This window comes from Pectinophora gossypiella, chromosome 20 (assembly GCF_024362695.1).
Source record: "Pectinophora gossypiella chromosome 20, ilPecGoss1.1, whole genome shotgun sequence".
Classification (NCBI taxonomy): domain Eukaryota; kingdom Metazoa; phylum Arthropoda; class Insecta; order Lepidoptera; family Gelechiidae; genus Pectinophora; species Pectinophora gossypiella.
Genome location: NC_065423.1, coordinates 995388 through 1017422, shown reverse-complemented (window position 1 = coordinate 1017422; position 22035 = coordinate 995388). Strand labels below are relative to the sequence as shown.

Sequence of the window (22035 nt, the reverse complement as noted above, 5' to 3'; positions counted from 1 at the left end):
TACTCATTGATCATAATAATAAGTAGTTACTTCTAAACGTAATTATTAGTTACGGTTAATAGTGTTAATTAATTCCGAATAAATAATTTATTAATAATATATAATAATTGGTCAATTATTATCACATCATTTTCTTCAATTTATAAGGATAATAAAAAAGTTATAGGTTACAAACAACGCCTTATTAAATTATATTTAATATTTTATCCTTTCTTAAGAGCTGGGTAACTAGATTTTTTTATAAGCAAGAACAAGTTCTTCTAGGTATTTCGCTAATTACCTCATAAAAAAAGACCGATATTTTCATATATCAGAGCAAAAATACAGAACCTTTCTAGAACTACTCTCGTGTTTATCAGTAATACTAACTTAATAAAAAATAGAGCAAGCAAAGTTGCAGGCGATTACTCATTTGCACATTTCTCCTTAAAAAAAAAGCAACATTGTGTCAAATAGGTACTATTTTATATCTTTCGCAATGAGAATACTAATACACATGTTACAGGGCAATACTAGTAATAGGTACACAGTAACAACTACTTGTAACTATTATTTGATACTCGTCTACTTTATAACATTACAGAAAAATAACTATTTGTCCTACCCACACATGATTAAAATAGTAAAAAGTGTTAAGTAAGCCTTATATGAATATTAATTTAATTTAATGTAAATTAAATTAAAGATCAGTAAAAAATAGCAAAGGAAAAACACCCCGCCCTTTCACCTCTAACGATACGTCCAATTTGTAACTAATACCTCGTATCAGTTACCGTGTCACGCGAATAAAATACTGAAGACTGGCACATTCACCTGTTAGTGCCATCTCTGACAACGTCATAAAAAAGAAGTAAAAGGGACGCACCTGCTTCACGTCACGCGATCTTTCGATTCGATTCAATTGTATCGATAATAGAGCCTTTAATCGACTAAGTGTCATTCGTGATAGGTGGACGTTAAAAAAAGTGTCGCATTTATAGTCTGTGCTAATTGAAAAACTCAATTTATCTAAGTTGACAGTTACGATGGCCACTTCCGGTTTGTTTTTCTATTATAAATTATAATTTGTCGTTCGATTATTTTTATTTCAATTATACTTTAATGTTTATTAATTATGATAAAAAGGTAATATCCGTTAAAAATCTAACTTATTTTATTAGTTAAATCAAAATGTGTTGACACAAAACCGAACGTTGAACAACAATCAAAAACCAAATTTGGGAGCTACCGAATCCCTTTGTGAAGTACTTAAACCAAAAATTGATTCGTAAAATTCACAATAAAAACAAAACAAACAGGTATATCACAGACAAAAAGGCACTTAGCGCACGTTCAAAAACCGCCGCGAACCGGCGGCCAAACAAAGAACGAGCGAAAACCCGCTAAATCCATCAATCAAAGAACTGCAATGAAATAATCGAATTTCAGAACGGGCCAGCTCAAAGAGCACGGACGAAGAACCGCAACAGATTTCGAAAAATCGAACCGAATAAAAAAATGGAAATATGACTAATATCTGGCACAAAGTTCCGTGTCGATAACCTATCTACTGAAAAAAAAGCTGTGAACAAAAGGAGTAGGAAACAGACAGGGGAAGGAATTCAAAAAAGGAACGCGGCAGCATTCGAAAGCTCAATATGAATTTCAATTTTCCATTTCGAAATGTTACTGCGGCTTATTGACAAACGTCGAAACTTTTTTCTGCCTCCATTAGTTTTATTTGAATCGATCGTAACTTCTTGGCGCTCGTCTTATTTGCCACCACTTTTGAACAAAATTAATTATTGTAATAAGTATTATTTTCTTGTTTACAGTAGACTCTATACCTAAGTATAGATTTCATGCAAGTTTTATATCTGTTTAGAATGCACACAACATAAAAAACAGCATTGTTTTGATATAATTAATATTAAATTGACATAGGTATTTAACGACTTTTTCAGCCAGGGGTTTAAAAAAAAACAATTTGAAAAGTATAGCAATATAAAAGAAATGCCGAACTAAAGGCATCGATTGGAACAAAACTAGCGAACTTTCGTCACGAAACCGTTTTTAATGCACGATAGATTTTTACCGCCAAAATATTGGATTCATGGCAACTTTTATTTGCGTTCGAAAACATCAAATCTATTCCAAGAAGGCCCTTCGTGTATTGCAATAAGGGTTATGTTTTAGTATCTGAAGGGATTTTTTGTTGTATTTATGATTTCTTTGGTGTGTTTTAAAAACTTTACGCGCGTAATAGTAGTTTTTTATTTATGGATGTGATAAAAATGTTTGTGGCGTTGTTCGGTTTTGTGGCACCTGTCGTTTTTTAATTTTATTTTTAAAGTGTCTGTTGTATATTAGAATGGCTGATGTCAATAAATCAACAGCCCACACTGGATTGCTTGCGATCTAGTTTGGTGCAGGGTTACCACGGTTCTTTTAATACTGGTTTTGCGTAGAGTCAGGGCTTTAAAACCAATTTTGAAAAGCCTCTGGTATTTTTTATAGCATAGAAAATGTCAAATTATAATACTTAGCGGTACTTGCCGTTAATAATATTGCTTTTTTAACCAACATTTTTTGTTTAAAAATGAAAAAAATAACAATAAAAAATTGATACTTAAATACGTTATGTTCTTTGACAATATAGAGTCACTATATTTGTTGTTCCATTCATATTGTCTGCCTACCACCTAAAGTAAGTGATTTGCAACGTCAACTTAAAAGTATACGTTCTCTATTACACACGCCAGTAATCCCTATAGGAGTAAGCAAAGCCATGATGGATCATAGAAAAAAACTGCTAAAATCGTCCCTGAAATAATAATTACCTAAGAAAAAGCACCTGAGCTATGTAAAATAAATTACCAAGGAATACCTACAGTTGTAAACTTATAATTCGTAGTAATAAAGTTTTCAATTGCGTATCACCGTTGACACGAAACTCTTGACACGAAAAAATTTACAATTCTAATTCACAGGCAATTTTAACGATTTATAAGTATTTCATTTTGACTTTATGTCGATGGATAGAGTTGTTACTGCCCTAGGAAAAGATAGGGATGCTCATTTACAAATCCATTTAAAAATATTGTAAATGGATTCATACAAAAGTAAAACACCTATTCAGGGTAGATTTGATAGAAATGATAATAATATTATAGACCATATCATTAATTTAATGAAAACATAGTTCTAAACTGTTTATTAAGTAGGTATAACACTACGTATAATAATAAACTTCATTATTATACACTAAATTAAACCATAAACTATATTAAATAAACTTTGTAATAATTACATGTTTTCAGTTTACATGAGAACTTTCTAATACCATAAAGAAGTTTGACAATTTTATAATGTTTTAAAATCTTACACAAAAAAAATAAAAAAATACTTTCTTTAGATGACAACCCTACTCCGTGTCGGTTAATAGAGTGAACCAACTGGCGACCCGCACGCGACCGCTTCCGTAGATACTATCGATTACAAACTTAAATATGCCGATCGACAACCCAATATCCCATAAAACATTCAAATAATATCACCTAATCTAACCGCAAACGTAACTTCGTCGATCACTATCGATGACAAAGTTAAAACTGCGGATTTGATAAGTCAGCACTACAAAAAGTCCCCTTTAAATTATGCATGACGTTCTATAAGTTGAATTTGTGCAACCGCAAAGTTAAGTTTGCCGTACACCCCAAGACGTTCGATTTTCAAAATGCCCTCTTTTGTGTTTTAATTAGAGCGCGCGTTCGTATTTTTCGTCGTTATTTTAATTATTGGCTGGTAACTACGATAATTTGAGCCAGATTTTAATAGACAATATGAAGTCAGGTCTATTATCCTATCAGGATATGCAAAGCTCACAGCCACTTTTGGTATTTTAAGTTATGATAAATACAAATTAATACTGGTCAATATCCGGGATGATAAAAAGAATGGAAAATTCTAAGATTTTCTTCTCACCCCTAACCATGCGTGGAACGGAACGCAAGGAATTGGTTATTTATTGTTTGCTTCACAATTATCCGTCAATAAAGCTTAGTGATGCGCACAGGAATCGATTTTCTAAATCGATTACAGAATCTTAACAACTCTTAGCTTTTTTATTCGACAATTAAATTACTAGAGCAAAGGATTTTTTATGCAGCCTCGTTTGCGGACATAATAAAATGTTCCGCTTTTTTTTCTACTGGTATCACTGTTATTACCTCGCGACTGAGGTAGCTTTATCTATCAGATCTGCCCTCCCCTAATGAATATTAACTAATATCAAATTGTTAAATGACTAAGTCTACAGTTTGTATGTATGTGTGTATGAGTCATTCGAGCAATTGGTATTTTTAATATTGAATTGCCTTACTTGTTGCAACTGTAAAAATATGAATTTAGTGTTAAAAAATGCGAATTTGACGATAATCAGATCAAATAAAGACATAAAAATATGATTTAAAAAGTGAAGTTATAAGACACCACGAGATAAACTTGCAGCCACTTCTAACTCTTAAGATAAAAAAACAGCATCACGCCTGTATCCCCGTAGTGGTAGGCAGAAGTGTATATTATATACACCCAATCACCAGCTATGAAAATAAAGATAAGATAAAAGATTCCGTCTATTATTATGTTCACCACGACAGACATGAACTCGTGGTTTGGGTTGATGAGGTTGGTCATTCTCACTACCCATAAGTGAGAAGAAGAAGAAGAGAAGAAGTCATCTCTTAGTTTGTATAAGATTTCCAGCATCGTAAGCTAATTGCCAAGTCAACTTTTCACCCATAGAATATTCACTACTTCCAAATTCAAGTAACACTCGATATACAAGTAGCCAATGGCAATAACACTACATCCGGGGGGTCAATCGGGCCCCAATCTGTGGCCCCCCAATCTGGCGTGGGGCCCCACCAGCGAACACCTAAAAACTAACTTATCGCCACCTAAAACAAAGAGCTGTAAACCGACGCTTGTAAATTTTAAACAACGCCACAAAATGTAAGCGTGAGCGATTAGGTATATTTTCGTCAAATCGACTCTACCTACTACTAACAGAGTCGATCGATTTTGTTGTAAATCGATGTAAAACTTTTATTGCAGTGTTGTAACTCTAATTTATAAGGAGGTAACAATACTTATTGTTATTGTTTATATCAATTATTTAATGTATTTTCTTTTCTATTAATTTTAAATTTATTTTCTGAAAAGGATTAAAATGGAATATTAAAAAAAAACACCAAATTCCATATAATTGTCTTATTTCATCTTTTATTTTATGATTACATAAATAATTAAGGGAGTCAGTGAAAATGCAACAATTGGGTTCGATTAATAAACGCCGAAATAATAAATGAATTTTTTAATAATAATTCGAAACGATTCTATAATGATTCGATTTGATTCATAATTCGAAATTCGAACGGTTACTCAACCCGCTAGTAGCTCGTAGCTTAAACGAGCCTCCGAAGGCGGCGGCCGTTGGGGTTGAACCGGTGAATTACTGGCGTGTCAATCAATAAACATGATAAGTGCGGGACTTTCGTGCGCCGATATGCAAACAGGACTACTCGCCGCACGGAACCACATCGATTGTACTCGATTCCACCACCACTATCGATTGCTAGCACTGGCCGGTCGGATTCTCAAATTAAAAAGAAAATCTTTTCGAACGTTTTGGATATAATATGTTCGACAATTGGGTGGTGTGCTAAGTTCAATATAAATTATGAAATTCTGATTACCAAATATATCTGAAACTAATGAAAAGCATTTTCTTTTCTCTACTTTATTTATGAATTTTAATCAAGAAAAATGTAATAATAAGTCCGACATTTTATCACTTTTTCTATGACGTCACAGTGTGCTTTGTCATACAAATTCCATAGTAATTTCGTGTTTTTGACGTTCAGTAAAACTTAACTGATTTGACTAGTTGGAAACTACCCTGTTTGCGTGGCTAAATTAAGAAAGTGCGAGATTGGTTCTTAAGAATCGGCGTTAATTTAAAAATCGCTCTTTTCTTGAATGTTTTATAAATTTGCAAATAAAAACGAAACAATGACAAGTCTATTTCTATTCCAGACAGGGGATATATTGATGTTTGTAGTTTGACATTACAAGTGTACACTAATGGGCCCCGGCTTCAGCGCCCGGTGTTCTTTTCCACGAACTGGAGAATTTTCTTTTTCTAACGCTATCGCTTTGAACATCAGAACCTTGCATAACCAAATTAGTTTCGACACGAACACGAAGTGGCCGATTGTCTGCTCTGCTCCACAATAAGAATCGATAGAAAAACTTCCCCTTTCAATACTTTTCTTTTTTCTGTTACAGGTCGAACAGGGGCGCAACAATAAGAAACGTCGAATAGACAAAGGAAAGTTACGGCACGCGATCGAGAAAATTTGAAAGGAACAATCGATTTGCCATTTCGACACTGGCAGCCGAGAAACCCGGTTTATGGGTGGCAAATAAAGAAATAAAATAGAAGAGAAAATTAGAATGTGGCGTTCAAGTTTTGAATTTGGCGCGTGCCGGACGTTGGGGTGATAGGTCAGTATGGTCCGGGGCTGCTAGACGGCGGACGTCCGGATGCACCCGACGGGCGCGGCTAGTCTGCCCGCCGCACCTGAGGCGGAGGTGCAAGCTATGCACTCAATGGACTGGCTCTTCAAGAAAGAGAGGATATATCTACTCGCACAGTTCTGGCAACAGGTAAAGATATTTACATAACGTCCTATCCTGAGTACAAATTGCATGCTTCATGCCACGGGGAAATAAAAAAATTCGCAAACCACGTAGAGCATCTCAAAGAGGACACTTAATTTCACAGCGCAATCAAATGATAAGTCACTATAGCATCCAAAGTCATCGAACTTGAATATCATAACTTGATAGCCAAATACCCTCAACCCATTGGTACATCACTTATGGAACCACAATCCGGCGAGGCCAACCAAAACGGTCTCTTATCACAACCCATTGAAGCATCCCAACTCAATGGGCCGCAATAGTCGAACAAAATCAATTAACAGTTTCGCATTACGACTACTATTAACCTGAGGGTTAGAGGGGGCGACTATTAGTCGAACTGATCTCGCATAATCGAGAGAGACTACAATTATTGCTATTGTTCAGAAACTATTGTCTCGCATGCTAATATCTGATCAGGGACGGGGGTTAAACGCAGGTGGAGTCAAATGGAATTTTCTCTCAAGCTTCACCTTTTGAGAATTTTCCACAGAACTCATAACCATATTGGATCCGTTTGAATAAAATTGGTAAAATATTCCTATCATGATTTGGCATGTCAGAGTATCAAGAATAATCCGGGTTGCCGGAAAGTAATTATTAAATTAAAAATTATTTATTTCAGATAACAATGATCCATAATTTACATAATAAAAATTTCAAATAAATTAAAAAATAATAAATAAAATAAAATAGAATTAGATAAAACAAATAAAATCAATTAAAATATAAAACAACAATGATCACGGAATATTAATAATACCTTCTCACCGGCATCGATACAGGCACATGTCTGTCGCAGCAATGCCGGACTTTAGCACACGTTGCCATCTTGTTCGCTTCTATACGATCACCATATTACATTCCTAAGCTTAGTCGATTACAACATGCGCGATACAAGCTGCGTATTCTGAGGTTTTTATTAAAAGACCAGACCTTCGATAGATCAAAAAACCTCGTCTTAATACCAATAGCTTTCTTCTCAGAGCAAGAGGCCGATTTGTAATCCTTACATACATACATACATAAACTCACGCCCGTAATCCCTAATGGGGTGGGCAGAGCCACAAGTAATCAAAGACAACTTGCAGCCACTGTTGATACGATGTCGTAAGCTGGATATGATGAACCTTATGGTGATAAGGGATCAGCCTATCGCCCATAACATTAGTCCATCATGTTAGATGACACAATCCCTCTGTCGGTTTTTACGACATGCCCGGGAAGACAAGCAGCTGAACGTTTTCTATGTTTTTTATTTGCTCCCAGAACAGCATAGAAGCAAAAAAAATATTTATTTATTTTGTAATCCTTCTATTACAAAATAAATATTGAAACAATAAACTCACTTTCTTACGTTGTCATTTTGCGTCGACATCCAAAAGGGAATCGTAACTTTTTAAATACCATGTTACAAACATTTACGGACATTAGTCTGCAATAAATATTTTGAATTTGGAATAAGAATTTGTTGTCGGTCTCTTTACATTTAAATGCACTTGTAAGATTTCCCCTATCGCCACCTCTACGCTTTCCTATAACCTCAGTTGTCTGTAGCCAATCATCAGCAATTATAGCCAAGCAACCATTGTTTGATATGCTAATATGAAATCAGTGTATCTAATCGTATTGTTCTTATTGCGACACCTCTATATATTTGTTATCTGTGGACTTATTATTAACATCAAGAGGTCTTGATGTTGCGAAATGATTAGCGATTGTCTGATTGGTTGATAGAGTCGTGACGTGAGTGTTTTTATTTTTAATTTTTGAATTGAGAATGTATGTTTAAATGTCTATAGGAAATGCGTAGTTAGTATGTAGAATAAACAAGTAAGGACTTTGCAGGCTTGAAACACCTGATTATCCGAAAAAATAAGATAATTCCCTGCTTCGGAGGGCATGTTAAGCCGTTAGTCCCGGCTTTTAGCTGTAAAACAGTTTCACCAATCCGCAGTGGAGCAGCGTGGTGGAGTATGCTCCATACCCCCTCCGGTTGATGATTAAGGCTGGTTATGTATTCATATCGTTCTCATATATGATAGGCAGAAGGTTTGTAAGCTGATAATCATCATCTCCCTAGCATTGTCCCATTTTTCACAGGGTCCACTTAACTAACCTGAAGATTTGACAGGTCCGATTTTTTACAAAAGCGACTACCCGTATGACCTTCCAACCCGAAGGGGAAACCAGCCCAATACAGGTTAGGTCACATACCTCCGAAAATGCATTTCTCGGGAATGTGGGTTTGCTCACGATGTTTTCCTTCGCCGCTGTGCACAGTGATAATCATTTAAAATCCAAACATGAATTCGAAAACAAATTCGACAAACATTGGTTTACGCCTGTGCTGGATTCGAACCTGCGACCTCAAAGTAAGAGTCAAGCGTTCTACCAACGTTGTAAGCTGATAATGATAATTATCAATATCTTCTTCAGGAATGTCAACAACTACCTTATCTATAGCAATATAATTATCAAACAAGGAAGGATTAATGTCAATAGAATTCAAAACGATAACTATAATGTATGTTGATCTATGACTGTTACATACTAATGTCGAAGTGTCATACTTAGACCAGTCAATTAGTAACTAGACACTAGACCGTAATAGAAATAGAGATGTAATGGTTAATAAAACTCGTTGTAAAATTAAAAAGTTAAGGTGGGGTAAATTGAGAAAATGTTATAGCCCTTATCTTTTTTTTAATTGGGTCGTTTCTGACTTTTTCCCGATTAAAACATTATAAAACAAAGCAATATATTGTAAATGTATATGCTCTTTGGTTGATCATAAATGGTATTTGCCCACATTAGTTTGTTTAATATAAACAGTGTTTATATTTTTTAAATCGAGTAATAATCCTACTATAGATTCATTTTCGAAGGATACTGGTAAATTTTAGTTTCCTAGGTCAAAGATAAATAATGAAATTCTGATTACTAAATAAAGAAAGATCTAAAAAGGTGACCGAAAACATTTTCAAACGAAAAATTTTATAATAAGGGTGACATTTTGTCACGTTTTTCTATGACGTCACAGGTTCATTTTTCATACAAATTCCATAGTAATTTCGTGTTTTGACGTTTAGTAATAAGTAACTGATTTGACTTTATTCTCACTCTAACCGCAATTTCAAATTGATTATCGTTTCATTTTCGAATGTCACTGGTAGCGTTCTAACCCCAATGTCAAATTGACAAAAAAGCTCAATGACATTAATGACGTTGGAAAATATAATGATGTTTTCGAAGATGAAAAGATATTTCGAAGACAAAAACTGGCAAACAACACTACATAGAGAAGTAAAACATTATTACTTTTTTTTTTTTTCAAAATATTTTATTTTATAATTCGAAACTTGAATTGGCCAGATTATAAAATATCAAAGGAAAAAAATGTACGTCAATTACAATAACCCTATTCCAATTCTGGTAATCAGATATAAAAACGACATCGCTACTAGTCGGAAGCTCAGGGCTTCGAACAATGAAAATTTAATTCTCTATTTTCGAAACTCGAAATAAATATTCATCCGCGTTCAAGGAACGGTTGCTGATGCGTTGTCTTGATACAAGCATTCAAATGCTCGCCGATAGTATTGTTTAAGTATTTCTCTATACGCGAACTATGCCGAGGCATAACATTGATTAAGCATATTTACATTCAAATTTACATATGCCGTGCCTTGAATTGCACTTATCGATTAGTTTTTTGTTTTAATTTCAAGGTAGAAAACCGTGCACGAATGCTTTTAGATCGATATTGCTACTTACTAGAAGGTTAATGTTTTAAAATCATTATACTTTCTTTACTTAATATTCTTACTCATATACAGACTTAGGAAAATAGAGGTGAAACATAATTTTGACAAGCAATGTATCACTCGATTTCACAACTCAACGTGATGTGATGACGTTTATATTTGATCTCATATTTTTTTTAATTATGTTAAAGACGGCTTGTTGACTATAATGTCTTAGTAGCAACCCTTGCCTAGCGTCCATTATGTTTTTTTTTTACTATCACTCGGTAACACAGATCTGGCGCCATTCAAATGAAATAATTATCAAACTATAAAACGTAGCTAATCCAAATTGCAGTTGTAACAATTTTCTATACATCACCAAGAACCCTTTAATCATAAGAAATAAAAGTTACAATTACGCACGACCATTGGTTAAGAAACCGCAATCAATAGTCATTTGTGCAATAGTAAAATCCTATCAAACCTAATAGCCGTAAAAGAACTACCACCCATCTCGAAGGAAACCTGGTTATAAAACTATATTTATTGAATTTCATTCGGTTTTATTATATAAAAGTACCGCGAAATGCGACTTCAAAGGGACTCCAGTGCTACCGAACAATTAAGTACTATAAAATCCGATGAACCAATAACTCGGAGTCGTCGGTTGTTATTCCTTTAATAGAATTGTTAGCCGCGTTTAAATCGGTTCGATTTTTAATTTAACAAACAAAATCGATCGACGTTCCACAAATTCTATTGTCTAAGTTGTTTATGGATAGACTACCTATCAACTGCACACGCGCTTTACACTGTATTCATTTGTCATACGACCCTAATTCGTGTTCTAGAATACTTTTAAATTTCAAAAATTGAACTTCCTTTAATTAGGGTGGACCGACGTCACCGCAAACATTCGTAAGTCGAGCTCGTAATTAATCGACTCGATTCATCCGATCGTATCGGTTTGGAAATGTAAAAAGATCGCATTTCCCTAAAAGAAGGAATGTATTCGGTTCCCACAGAGCTTCGTCCACAAATATTTCTCCCGTCGAGCAAAAAGCCGCGCTCTTTCCCATGCCTGTGTCAATGGGTCGAAGGACAGTGACGCAAGGACGTAGACTAAAAATAGTCCGACTTTTGTCCTCTGACGCGATGAGTAAGTATTCATCCGTTTTTGCATCGCAATTATCTTATTAGCACGCAAAAACACTTAAGGTCTCCGAAAATGTGGAATTTGAACACGGTGCACGCAAAAAGTCTTAACCTGTATTTAAAAATCGATTGCAACCAAAAAATTGTCACTGACAAATGATTCGAACGCCTTGCGGTTGAAATTACGAATTCAAATCTTCGAATTTCGAACAAAAACCCCCATTAACCGTCGGTTGTTACCTTTTTTCGGCTGTCGATGATTTTCGGGGCTAATCGTGTTTTTTGCCGATACGTTTTGAGGATAATCGATGCATCGGCCTCACTAATTCGATTTGCGCCCCTCCCTTCGCCTATCGTGGGCGGGACGTATCGATCGTCTAGCAGGATCATTAGTATTCTAAACCAACGTTAATAAAAATCGACAATATTTTAATTTCCATTCTAATCTCGAAACCAAAACAAATCATAATTTGGAGCTTTGAAAAAAAGGAAAATACCTAATTAGTGAATCAAATTTGCGGAATCGCAGTAGCATGCAATCGAACCTCCAAAACCGCAACAAAACGGACCTCACGACGTCTCAATAATTTAATAATAATAAAAAATACATGAAAAAATTACAGAATCGATTGTGGTTGATGGCGCACGATCTGTGGAACAGTCGAATCATCAGAGTCGCTGATGGTTTTTTAATGATATTTTTCACAATCGGCCCGATCATTGATGGTTATTAGGTATAGGCGAGTGCCTCAAGACATGTACAGTAATCCATTAAGCTTGTGCTTACAATTGTACTCGTGTTAGTGTAAAGATTAGAGGACCTTTGTGGGGCGGTGTACGAGACACATGACGTTGTGGGAACCGCTGCGTATTCTAGACGCCAAGACAAATGTATGAAAATTATAGGCATTAACTGTACGCATTGGACATGTGCGTAGTTTTTAAAACGAATTAAGCGTATGCATTGATAGGTAGATTTGAATATAGGTATTATGTTTCGTTACTCACGGTCACGTGTCGTGACTGCAAATTCAAATGTCGCTGAACACGTGTTATGTTAAAGTTTTTGTTTATCAGTTTAGTTTAGAAATAAGGACGATATTTAGATAAAAATAAATAGGTAAGTACAGGTTTATATTTCTGCAACGAACCACTTCTTTCTACAACCATCTTTGAAATCATTTTATTAATAATCATGTAGCGTTCGAAATTCCCAAACAAAGCATTAATTTATTACGTCTTAATATAATTGTTTTAATACTAAAGTACTTTCGTTCATCTTTCAGTTAGATGGCATTACTAAAGTAAGCAAACTATAGACTGAAACAGGTTTAAAAAGCAACCCGCTACTAAGTTACGCTTATCTCCACAATCTAAGCCTGCGACATCTAGAAAGCCTAATGAAAAATGGCTACAACTTATTAAATAGCTAAGAACATGCAATTTCGCTCATTTAGCTTATTATTCTAGTTAGTGAAGACATACACACGTTTGCTACCAAGGGAGTAGTGTAGTCTGAGGTCATTAGCATAATCTTAACCGCTTGAAACCGCCTCGAACTGCTTATAACCGCTTATAACCGGTTATAACTGGTGAAAGCTAATTTTCTATTCGCTCGCGTGTTTAGTGCGTTCGGTTCGTTGTTTATAAACAAATGGTTTTGTGAATGGGATAGGGTAGTTTTTGATAGACTTCGTTTTGGAATTTGTTTACAATTTGTGCGGTAAATCATATCATTTAGTAAACACTTCACTTGTACATCATTTGGATCAGCTACTTTACAATGACATGAGTAACTAAAATAATTATGTAGGTAGATACTAGTTCTGATTCATGCAGGCACCAACTTAAGTATAATTTGTTAGTTTTAGAACTAGTTTTATCTCTTTTTTGCACTCATTGTAAGAGATAGACAACACTATGTTACTGTCAAACGAAATTATAATTACGTTTGTACTCAAATTCAAAAATAAGATATAATAAGATATTCAGAAGGTAAAATAGTTACACTTTGAATCGTCAATTTTTATATAACGAACGTCTCATCCGCCTAAAACTACTGCAGCTTCTCACAATCTGTTCTGCCAGAATCGGCACCATTATCACACCAAAGTCATCCTTTGTGGACCTGTGATGTCAAATAAATAAATAAAATATAACTTTATGAAAAAAACTAACATAATGCATTTATTTATGTTATTAATTTTGTTTTCAGTATCGAATGTCAAACTGCAATATAAATCAACCGTAGCTCCGTAGCAATAAGCCGGTACGCCCGTCTGCTATCTATCAAATATCGCCTTGTAACATTGTCTAGTACGAATATAATAATAGCATCGAATAGACTACTCGTCACGCGATTTATCGATACATAACAATGATGGATCACAGCTCTATCGAATTGTTTCCTTTCTCTTTTTTCTTTTTCCATGGCGGCAAAGGTCACGAGTTGTTACTGGCCGGTAATAAAATTATATTATTTGTAATTATTATTTTTAAATGTAAGTTCAATGCAAATTCTTGTTTTAAGTGGCCAGCACTTGTCGTTATTTAATTTACTGGTTTTATAGAATTATTTATCAATTTAAATACGACAGGAATTGAAGGATTGCTAACGGAACTTGTTAGTGTATAAACAGCATATTTTTATTTTATATCGGCGATGAACGATCCTTACCCATTATTTTTATTTTGCTGTATTTCCTCCGCGGGTTGGAAGGTCAGATCGGCAGTCGCAACCTGAGAAAAACTGGACCTGTCAAATCTTCAGGTTAGGTAATCGGACACTGTGAAAATGGGATAACACTAGGGCGATAGGCGGTGGTCTTATCACCTATCACTAAGCGATACTTCATTTGTAATAACAATCTTAATTTTACTTCGTATCAAAAGTGGCTGCAAGTTGTCTATTGATATCTACATTATGACTCTCTTTATCTACCGACCTCATTAGGAATACCTTTTTACATGCGAGCTTTTATTGCACTTTTTTAATCAATTTTTATTTTAAAAAAATAGGTAACGCTTAGCGCGATTATGTAACGGGCCCATTATAGTTACAAGCATAGTTAGTTCTACCTGTGAACATGTCAACTAAGTACGTACTAATGAAGGTAGCCTATTGAACACCATAATGAGCTGTTGTCTGGCCTTGGACTAGTTGCCACCTTTTGTGCCCGGTGATTCGTTAGCTAAACTCTTTGCTGGTGTAAATAATAAAGCTTATACTTTATTGAGGAGCTCGGTGGCGCAGCGGTAAACGCGCTCGGTCTGCGATTATTGAAGTTAAGCAACTTTCGCAAAGGCCGGTCATAGGATGGGTGACCACAAAAAAAAAATGTTTTCATCTCGAGCTCCTCCGTGCTTCGGAAGGCACGTTAAGCCGTTGGTCCCGGCTGCATTAGCAGTCGTTAATAACCACCAATCCGCACTGGGCCCGCGTGGTGGTTTAAGGCCCGTTCTCCCTATCCATCCATAGGAAAGGCCCGTGCCCCAGCAGTGGGGACGTTAATGGGTTGGTGATGATGATGATACTTTATTACTTAGTACTTACGCACATTATACTTACATAACCTTACAAGTAATTAGAAGACAACTTGCAGCCAGTACACCCGATACGAAGTCTTAAAATGGTCTAATATTTTTTGATAGGTATGCAAATTCAAAATATCGACATACAGCGTACCTTATAAGTATTTAAATTTCGATACACAATAAAAAAAAATTGTTACTGGCAATAAATTTATTGTATTCTTATTCTTAAAAAATACCTCCCAATTTAAAAATCGAAATAGTACCTAATTGCAGTTGCAATATCGATTTATTTATTTACTTATTTTCATTATTAATTCCACTTTCGAATTTGGAATCCGAGACAAACGCGCGTCCCTATTCCGTGTAGCACTTGCTATTAATTATCAATCGATAGCGATTGCATCGCAACAGATACAAATGGCGGCTGTATATCGACCTGAGATTTACGAGCACATTATGCTAAACGACAGTAAATACGTCGCTAAGTTAAAAGGTCGATCGGGATGTCTCTTGAAATAACTAATGTACGGGGTTAAAAGAGAATTTGTAAATGTACCATATTGGTTATCCAGTAGTTACATTTTTATTGGTTATCATTTGTCTAATATGATAGACATGTTTTGATGAACGTTTGCACTAAGTAAGGATTCTTTGGACACGTCACATTTGCTTTAGTTAAGGAGTATTTAAGGAAAACATGAAACAGTAGGACTAGGGCCCTGTGCTGGGAGGTTTTCTGGCCACGTCTTTCCCTCAGCGTTAAAGATTCCGATGTGGTAGTAGTTTTACAGCCATAATATGTAATTAAATTTTTTGACGTTCAAAAAGCGCTAACTTTGAAAGCCAATTTTGAAAAATATATATATATTTTTTTTTTTGTAAAAATAAACGTTTTTTTAAGCAGCATCACCATGGTAGCGTCTTAAAAATATTTTATTATTTCCAATTACAAAGACACTACACTAATAAGTATTGAGACTATAAAAAGTAGTGGTTTGAAAGCATTAATAAAAATACAATATGGATTTATCGTTGTCTCCAAAAGCCATAATATGGCCGACATCCTGTAATCTTCGTGTAAACCGGCGGTGAAAGCACTTTTCATAAAACTTTACGATTAGTTATTTCGAGACGTTCCGATCGACCTTTTACTATCGTTTAGCATAATAGGATCGTAAATTAATACACAGGTACGTAAATCTTTAAAGGGTAGATCCGATTTTAAGGGGACATTTGCTGCATGTTATACTTAGAACTCGAACAGAAGTAATATTTGACCAGGGGGCTAAAAATGGCACATTGAAACAATTCATCTAAAAAGCAATATTGCAATTTGACATTTGCACATATAAAAGTAACAAATGTTCAATAACAGTATTGCTTTCTTAGATGAAATGCTTCGATGTGGCCTTTTTAAACCCCCTGTACCCATAGGTGTTCCCAATATTTTATATTTCTTTTCATTAATACCTTATTATCTTAACTAGATTTTTAATATTAGAACTGTTAGACAAGTATTTACATATTTTTCCGGCCAGTATTTTGTTTTTTTTTTTTCTGTTTATTGGCATTATGAAGTCGTTCCACAGCCGTGCAGTGTAGCCGAGGCGTGCCAGCAATTTCAGGCACGATGCGTATCGGCACAACAATGGGCGATTTTACTTGCGCCTCTCACGGTAGCGTCGGCAATACTCGGCAAAAACTCATATGAGCGCGTCTGACACGGTTTTTTTATACTTAGCTATGTTCTGTTAAATAGCTCTGATTATGTGTTACAGTAATCCGCTTTTTATCCAGCTTTAGAAGTGTTAATCTGATAGTGGTGGTGTTATCTGTGTAATTCCTTAATATTCGCTCGTGTTGCATATTGTAATGTTTTTGAGTAGGTGGAATCGATATTTTAGTGTTTGCTGCGACTGTAAATAACTTTTTCTTATTTTCAACTATGACAATATGAGCTCTTGATTAAAATAGAATATTATTTTAAAACTCTTTAGTGATATTTTAAGAGAAAATCTATTTATATGGTTTTGCAGACGGTATTTCAGCGTTTCGCAGTTCGATAGCGATCAGTCAAACAACATGTTGAATGACATTTTCGTTGTACACATGCTACCACTATCCACATACTATTAGAATCCTTCACGGAAAACTTTAAGTCAATAGAATACAGTTTAAATTCAAATTGTTTTATCTACGCCAGCTGCAGATGTAAGGTGGTATCGGTAGTACAATGACGCAGAGATCGCTCTCTCTAAACTCCGGAAACTTGTGTTTCTTTGACTTGAACTTTGATAGTGTTTGGAAATACGCTTCATCTCGAAATTTGAGTCTCTAATATGTTGGAGCAGCCTGTAACCCAGATGTACTTGTTGATTGATATTGATCCGAGAAGCAATGTCGGTAGTGGTCACTCATTGAATAGGTAATCGTTTAATATCAGAGGACATAATAAAATCATCGTAATATTTAAAAAAATATATATATTTATAAATAAATAAAAGCACTAAACATTTCATAATTTCCCGCCATTTTCACCATCCAATTGACACGCACTGGCAGCCGTTCGAAAATCGAAAACATTTTCAAATATAGAACGCGCGTTCGAACTCTTTCAAAAGAGTCTCGAATCGAAAACAGCGATTAGTTTTAAGTGTCGTCGTTCGAACTTTAAAAATATGTCGCTCGTTCAGTTTTAAATTTAAATCCGGGAGAATGCGTTCTATTTCGTCTCCACTTTACGATGTTTGTCATTTAATGATTTTCGTTACGAAACTAGATTGGAAATATGAATTTATTGCCTATATATTTAATTTATTATTTGCCGTAGCTAAAATTGCAAGTTTCAATTAACGGATTCCTGAACGCGGAAGACTTTTCGCTCGACTCGTTTATTTCTCGATTATGATTGGTATTTCCTTTGACATTTTAATGCTGGACTCGATTTTGACAGATCTGAGCTCAGGATTTGTATCGGTGACGTTTCTGTAATCAGTCCCGACGTTCAATAAGTCTGGGATAGTGACCCTTAAGTTTCAAATCTACCTGTCACTTGCAAATTCGTTAGGTTTGGAAATATCGCTTCATTGTTCATTGTAAAATTGTATAATGAAAGAAGTGTAGATATTCAAAGAGTCTGCATATTCTTTTTGACGATTATGTTTGTGGCTCGCTGGTCATCTCGCCCATTACAGTTAGTATAGAAACACATTAATACAACAAAGTATTAACTATTATAACGTACATTTTATTAGATATCTCAATATAGATAGGTACCTACATACACAAGTTAATAAATGTCTATGTCTTAGCTTTTTGACGTTCTGCAAGGTTTCCAGCAGCTTATAAATGCTGTCATTTATTACACAGGAAATAACATGGCAGTAACTTTGTGAAAAATGTAGTTGATCGTGTGACATATACTGCGACCAACATCACGCCTGTATTCCTTATGGCATAGATTAAAAAGAAATAAAAGCTTTTCCCCTAACGATGATATATTTAGTAAGCCCTACTAACAACCACATAAAATCAATGATTCACGACTAACAATCTTTAAAATAAGATTCTCAGAATTCGAACAAACGATATAAATTTCGCTCATTTATAACAATCAGCTGAAAAACAATGTCGCCGGATTGCAACAGAATGGTCTATAAAGAATTCTTTGTCATCTTTCGAAATGGAATGCAAAGTTTCATAATACCTTTTAAAAGAACAAGGTAGTTTTCAAAATGCAACTGTAGGTTGATGGCATTTCGATATCGTTGCCTCGCTTCTAACACACGTATGAAAAAAAGAAACAAAAATAAGCTTTGTTTTGTTTCATTGACACTCACCTACTTGGCACAAACTTTCAGAGCAATTATAATGACACATTTTACTTTATTTTACAAGTTTTACTGAAACCTAAAACACAGATTTTTTTCACAATATTTTTCACTTGACGTCCCTAAAAGAATTTCAAATATCTCACAAATATGCCCCAAAACCGGAAATTTACCTGAAAAAAATAGAACGTCTAACAACAATCGATCTCCTTTGAGATGCCACCGAAAAATATACGTAATAAATGAAGAAAAAAGCAATGTTCTAAATTTAAAATCGTAGCGATATCCCCCTCGTGGTTCGATGGCGTTCGATTTTCAAATGTTGTACGTTCTGAAATAGCGCGCGACAGCTGAGAGTCGACATCGGAACGTTTTTTATTACCTCCTCCGTGTTTATGAGCACTTTATGAGTTCATATAGATTTTATTTTTCTAATCTAATGAATGTCACTCCTCTGATCGGATACAACTTATATTAAGAACTTTATGAGCACGCAAAATAATCTGATTAAGATTTCTCAACGAAAATACAGGACGGCGTTGCCATTAATAAACTTATTTGGATAATTACAAAGAACCTAACCAACCTACTCGTTTTAGATTCAGCAAAAGATAAACTTATTGATAGGTCCATAGTAATTAAATGTTGTTATAAAATCTCGAGGTACGATATTATGACATAAAATTTACCTGGGGTTAGCTTCAAAATTGGTTCAATTAAATTAAACCCTTTTTGATTAGATCATTGAATGTTCAATCAATAAAATAAGCGATATCCTTTACTAAAACGAGGTCACTTATCGAATGAATCTATAATCGAAATTCGAATCTCATTCAATGTCATCAAATCTCGAATTACCGATTGAGGCAGCACTTACTGGTTCTCATTCAAATGTTCGATTGAGAAAAAATAATAAAGACGCTCTATTTGAATTAAGAACGGAAATAAACCGTCGCGGTCGTTTGTTCGAAGTGTGAAAGGATCGATTCGAAATTCAAATTTAAAAGGGGTTTAATCCGGCTCCTGTTTATTGACATGTTACGTGCTGTTGAAGAACAAAAAACTTTTGTTTTTGAAAATGACATTTGCCAGTGCGTTTTGAAACGTAAGTACCTACGTAAATAGTTTTTAATCTGATTTACCTTTATCGACAAAACCTATCCCGTTGTTTATCACGAAGTTTTTTAAACGAAAACTAATAAAATATAATTTTATTGTTTTTCGAGCACTTAATGAAGTCAAATTAGGCGTTTTCGGCTTCCCATCAGCGGGTCGTAAAATCGTAATAAAAAGGTTACTATTGATCACGGTCAAGTAAACTATTTTATGTTGCTTTTATTGTTATTTATAGAGGAATAAAATCGTTTTATTTAATGTCATCGGTAAAGGACTGCGGAGGTTTAGGGTGATTATTGTTGATAATTATAAGAGTCATTTAGCATGGAATGCAGGTGGGTAGGATAATACAGATTAAAATTTCCGAAGTTATCACTTAATTACAAATGGATAATCTGCTATACTTACTGAAAGCAGTTGATGTATCGGTATGATTCGGAGGTTATGTGACTTAACCTGTGTTGAGCTGGTTTTCCTTCGCGGGTTGGAAGGTCAGACTAGACAGGCAGTCGTTAGGTAAGCGGACTCCGTAAAATGCTAGGGAGATGATGATTCTGCTGCACTTACCCAACCAGGGACTGTCTCACAAAGTATATATTTTTTTTGCGGTTATGCCCCAGGATCTCCAAATCGCTTACCCTCAACCACTGAACCACGGAGGCTGTTCAGCTGCTTATCATTCCGATTCCTTATAAGAAACGAAAAATCTATAATTATCTATACCTACCTATGGTCATCAGTCTGCCTGCCAAATGTCTTTGCAAGTTGTCTCCAGGTGGATTGTTTCTGCTTACTCTGATAAGTAATATAGGCGTGAAGTTTCTGACGGACATGCACAAAACCAAGCAATAAGCTATGATTATTATTCAATTGAACTTTATGTTTAGTTATAAAATGATTATAAAAGTCATAAAGATACATTAATGTTACAGTATTAACTTTTAATTTTATAGTCTCGCCCGCATTGTTTGACAGTAGACTGTAATCCTTTAAATGCAACTAATAATTTTAATTGAAGATAATGTCTAGGATCAAGATGAGTGATCGCGCTATATCACCTGCCTAGTTCATTGATCAAAGATTAAGAACAGAAATGTGATTAAGTTGTTCTTCTTTATTTTTTTCAGGTAAATTAAACGAGATAGAAGCAAATACATAGTGTGAGTACCCTTATCCAATTATTACATCACTGACATTCGTGAATGAATTTCCATTATGTTTAATGAATAACCCTTTAGGCAATTTTTATCGACTAAAGTGAATAGACATTTTCTAGGTAAGCGTGTCCCATCGTAGGCCACATCTTCACAAGTGAGACTGTGGTCAAACGCGAAAATATTTGAAATTAAAAAAAATATAATTGTCCCATTAAAAAGATAAACCTACTCAATATGCTCAATTGTAGAATACCTACCGGGATTCAAACAAAAGGAAAAAAAATGATTTGTCAATCAAAGTTACTTGCCTGCGACATATTTTAGTCAACAATCGTTTCCATTTTCAAAACCTTCTAATTTCAATCAATAAATCGCTAACTTTTAACTGGCTGGCAGGAAAACGAAACAAAAACGGGCAGAGACAATTTTTTAACTTTAGAACTCCCGGATGAATTTTGAATTTGAACAAAACGAGATCGAACAAAATGCCCCCAACTTTGGCGTGTGCTTCCCGCGTCAAAATTAATTATTAATTTGTTTCCATTGCGTCGCAAGGGAGACGTGTGTATTGTCTATGCTTTTTTTCAATTTATTTTTTAACGCTCCAATGATCGCAAAGGTAATTTGTATCAATTGCGTTTGCAGATTCATCTTCGTATTCTTTTAGGGAACTTTTTTTATTCAGTTATTCTTTATGGCCAGTTCGTGTTACAAATTTTGACGTGCAATAAAATAAATAAATATCGAATT

The 22035-nt window shown here is 34.8% G+C and overlaps 1 protein-coding gene across 5 annotated transcripts in view; it reads left to right on the top strand.

Annotated features, from left to right (window-relative positions):
• LOC126375857 (homeobox protein cut) overlaps positions 1 to 22035 on the top strand; it is a 194737-nt gene that overhangs the window by 16767 nt on the left and 155935 nt on the right. For 4 of the 5 annotated variants that reach the window (XM_050022915.1, XM_050022913.1, XM_050022912.1 and 1 more), the window contains exon 2: positions 6328 to 6708. In XM_050022915.1, the coding sequence (XP_049878872.1) occupies positions 6586 to 6708 (123 nt within the window). In that variant the 5' untranslated portion in view covers positions 6328 to 6585. Of the gene's footprint in view, positions 1 to 6327; positions 6709 to 21255; positions 21289 to 22035 lie in introns of those variants that run through there. The other variant, XM_050022916.1, reaches the window with a different exon arrangement.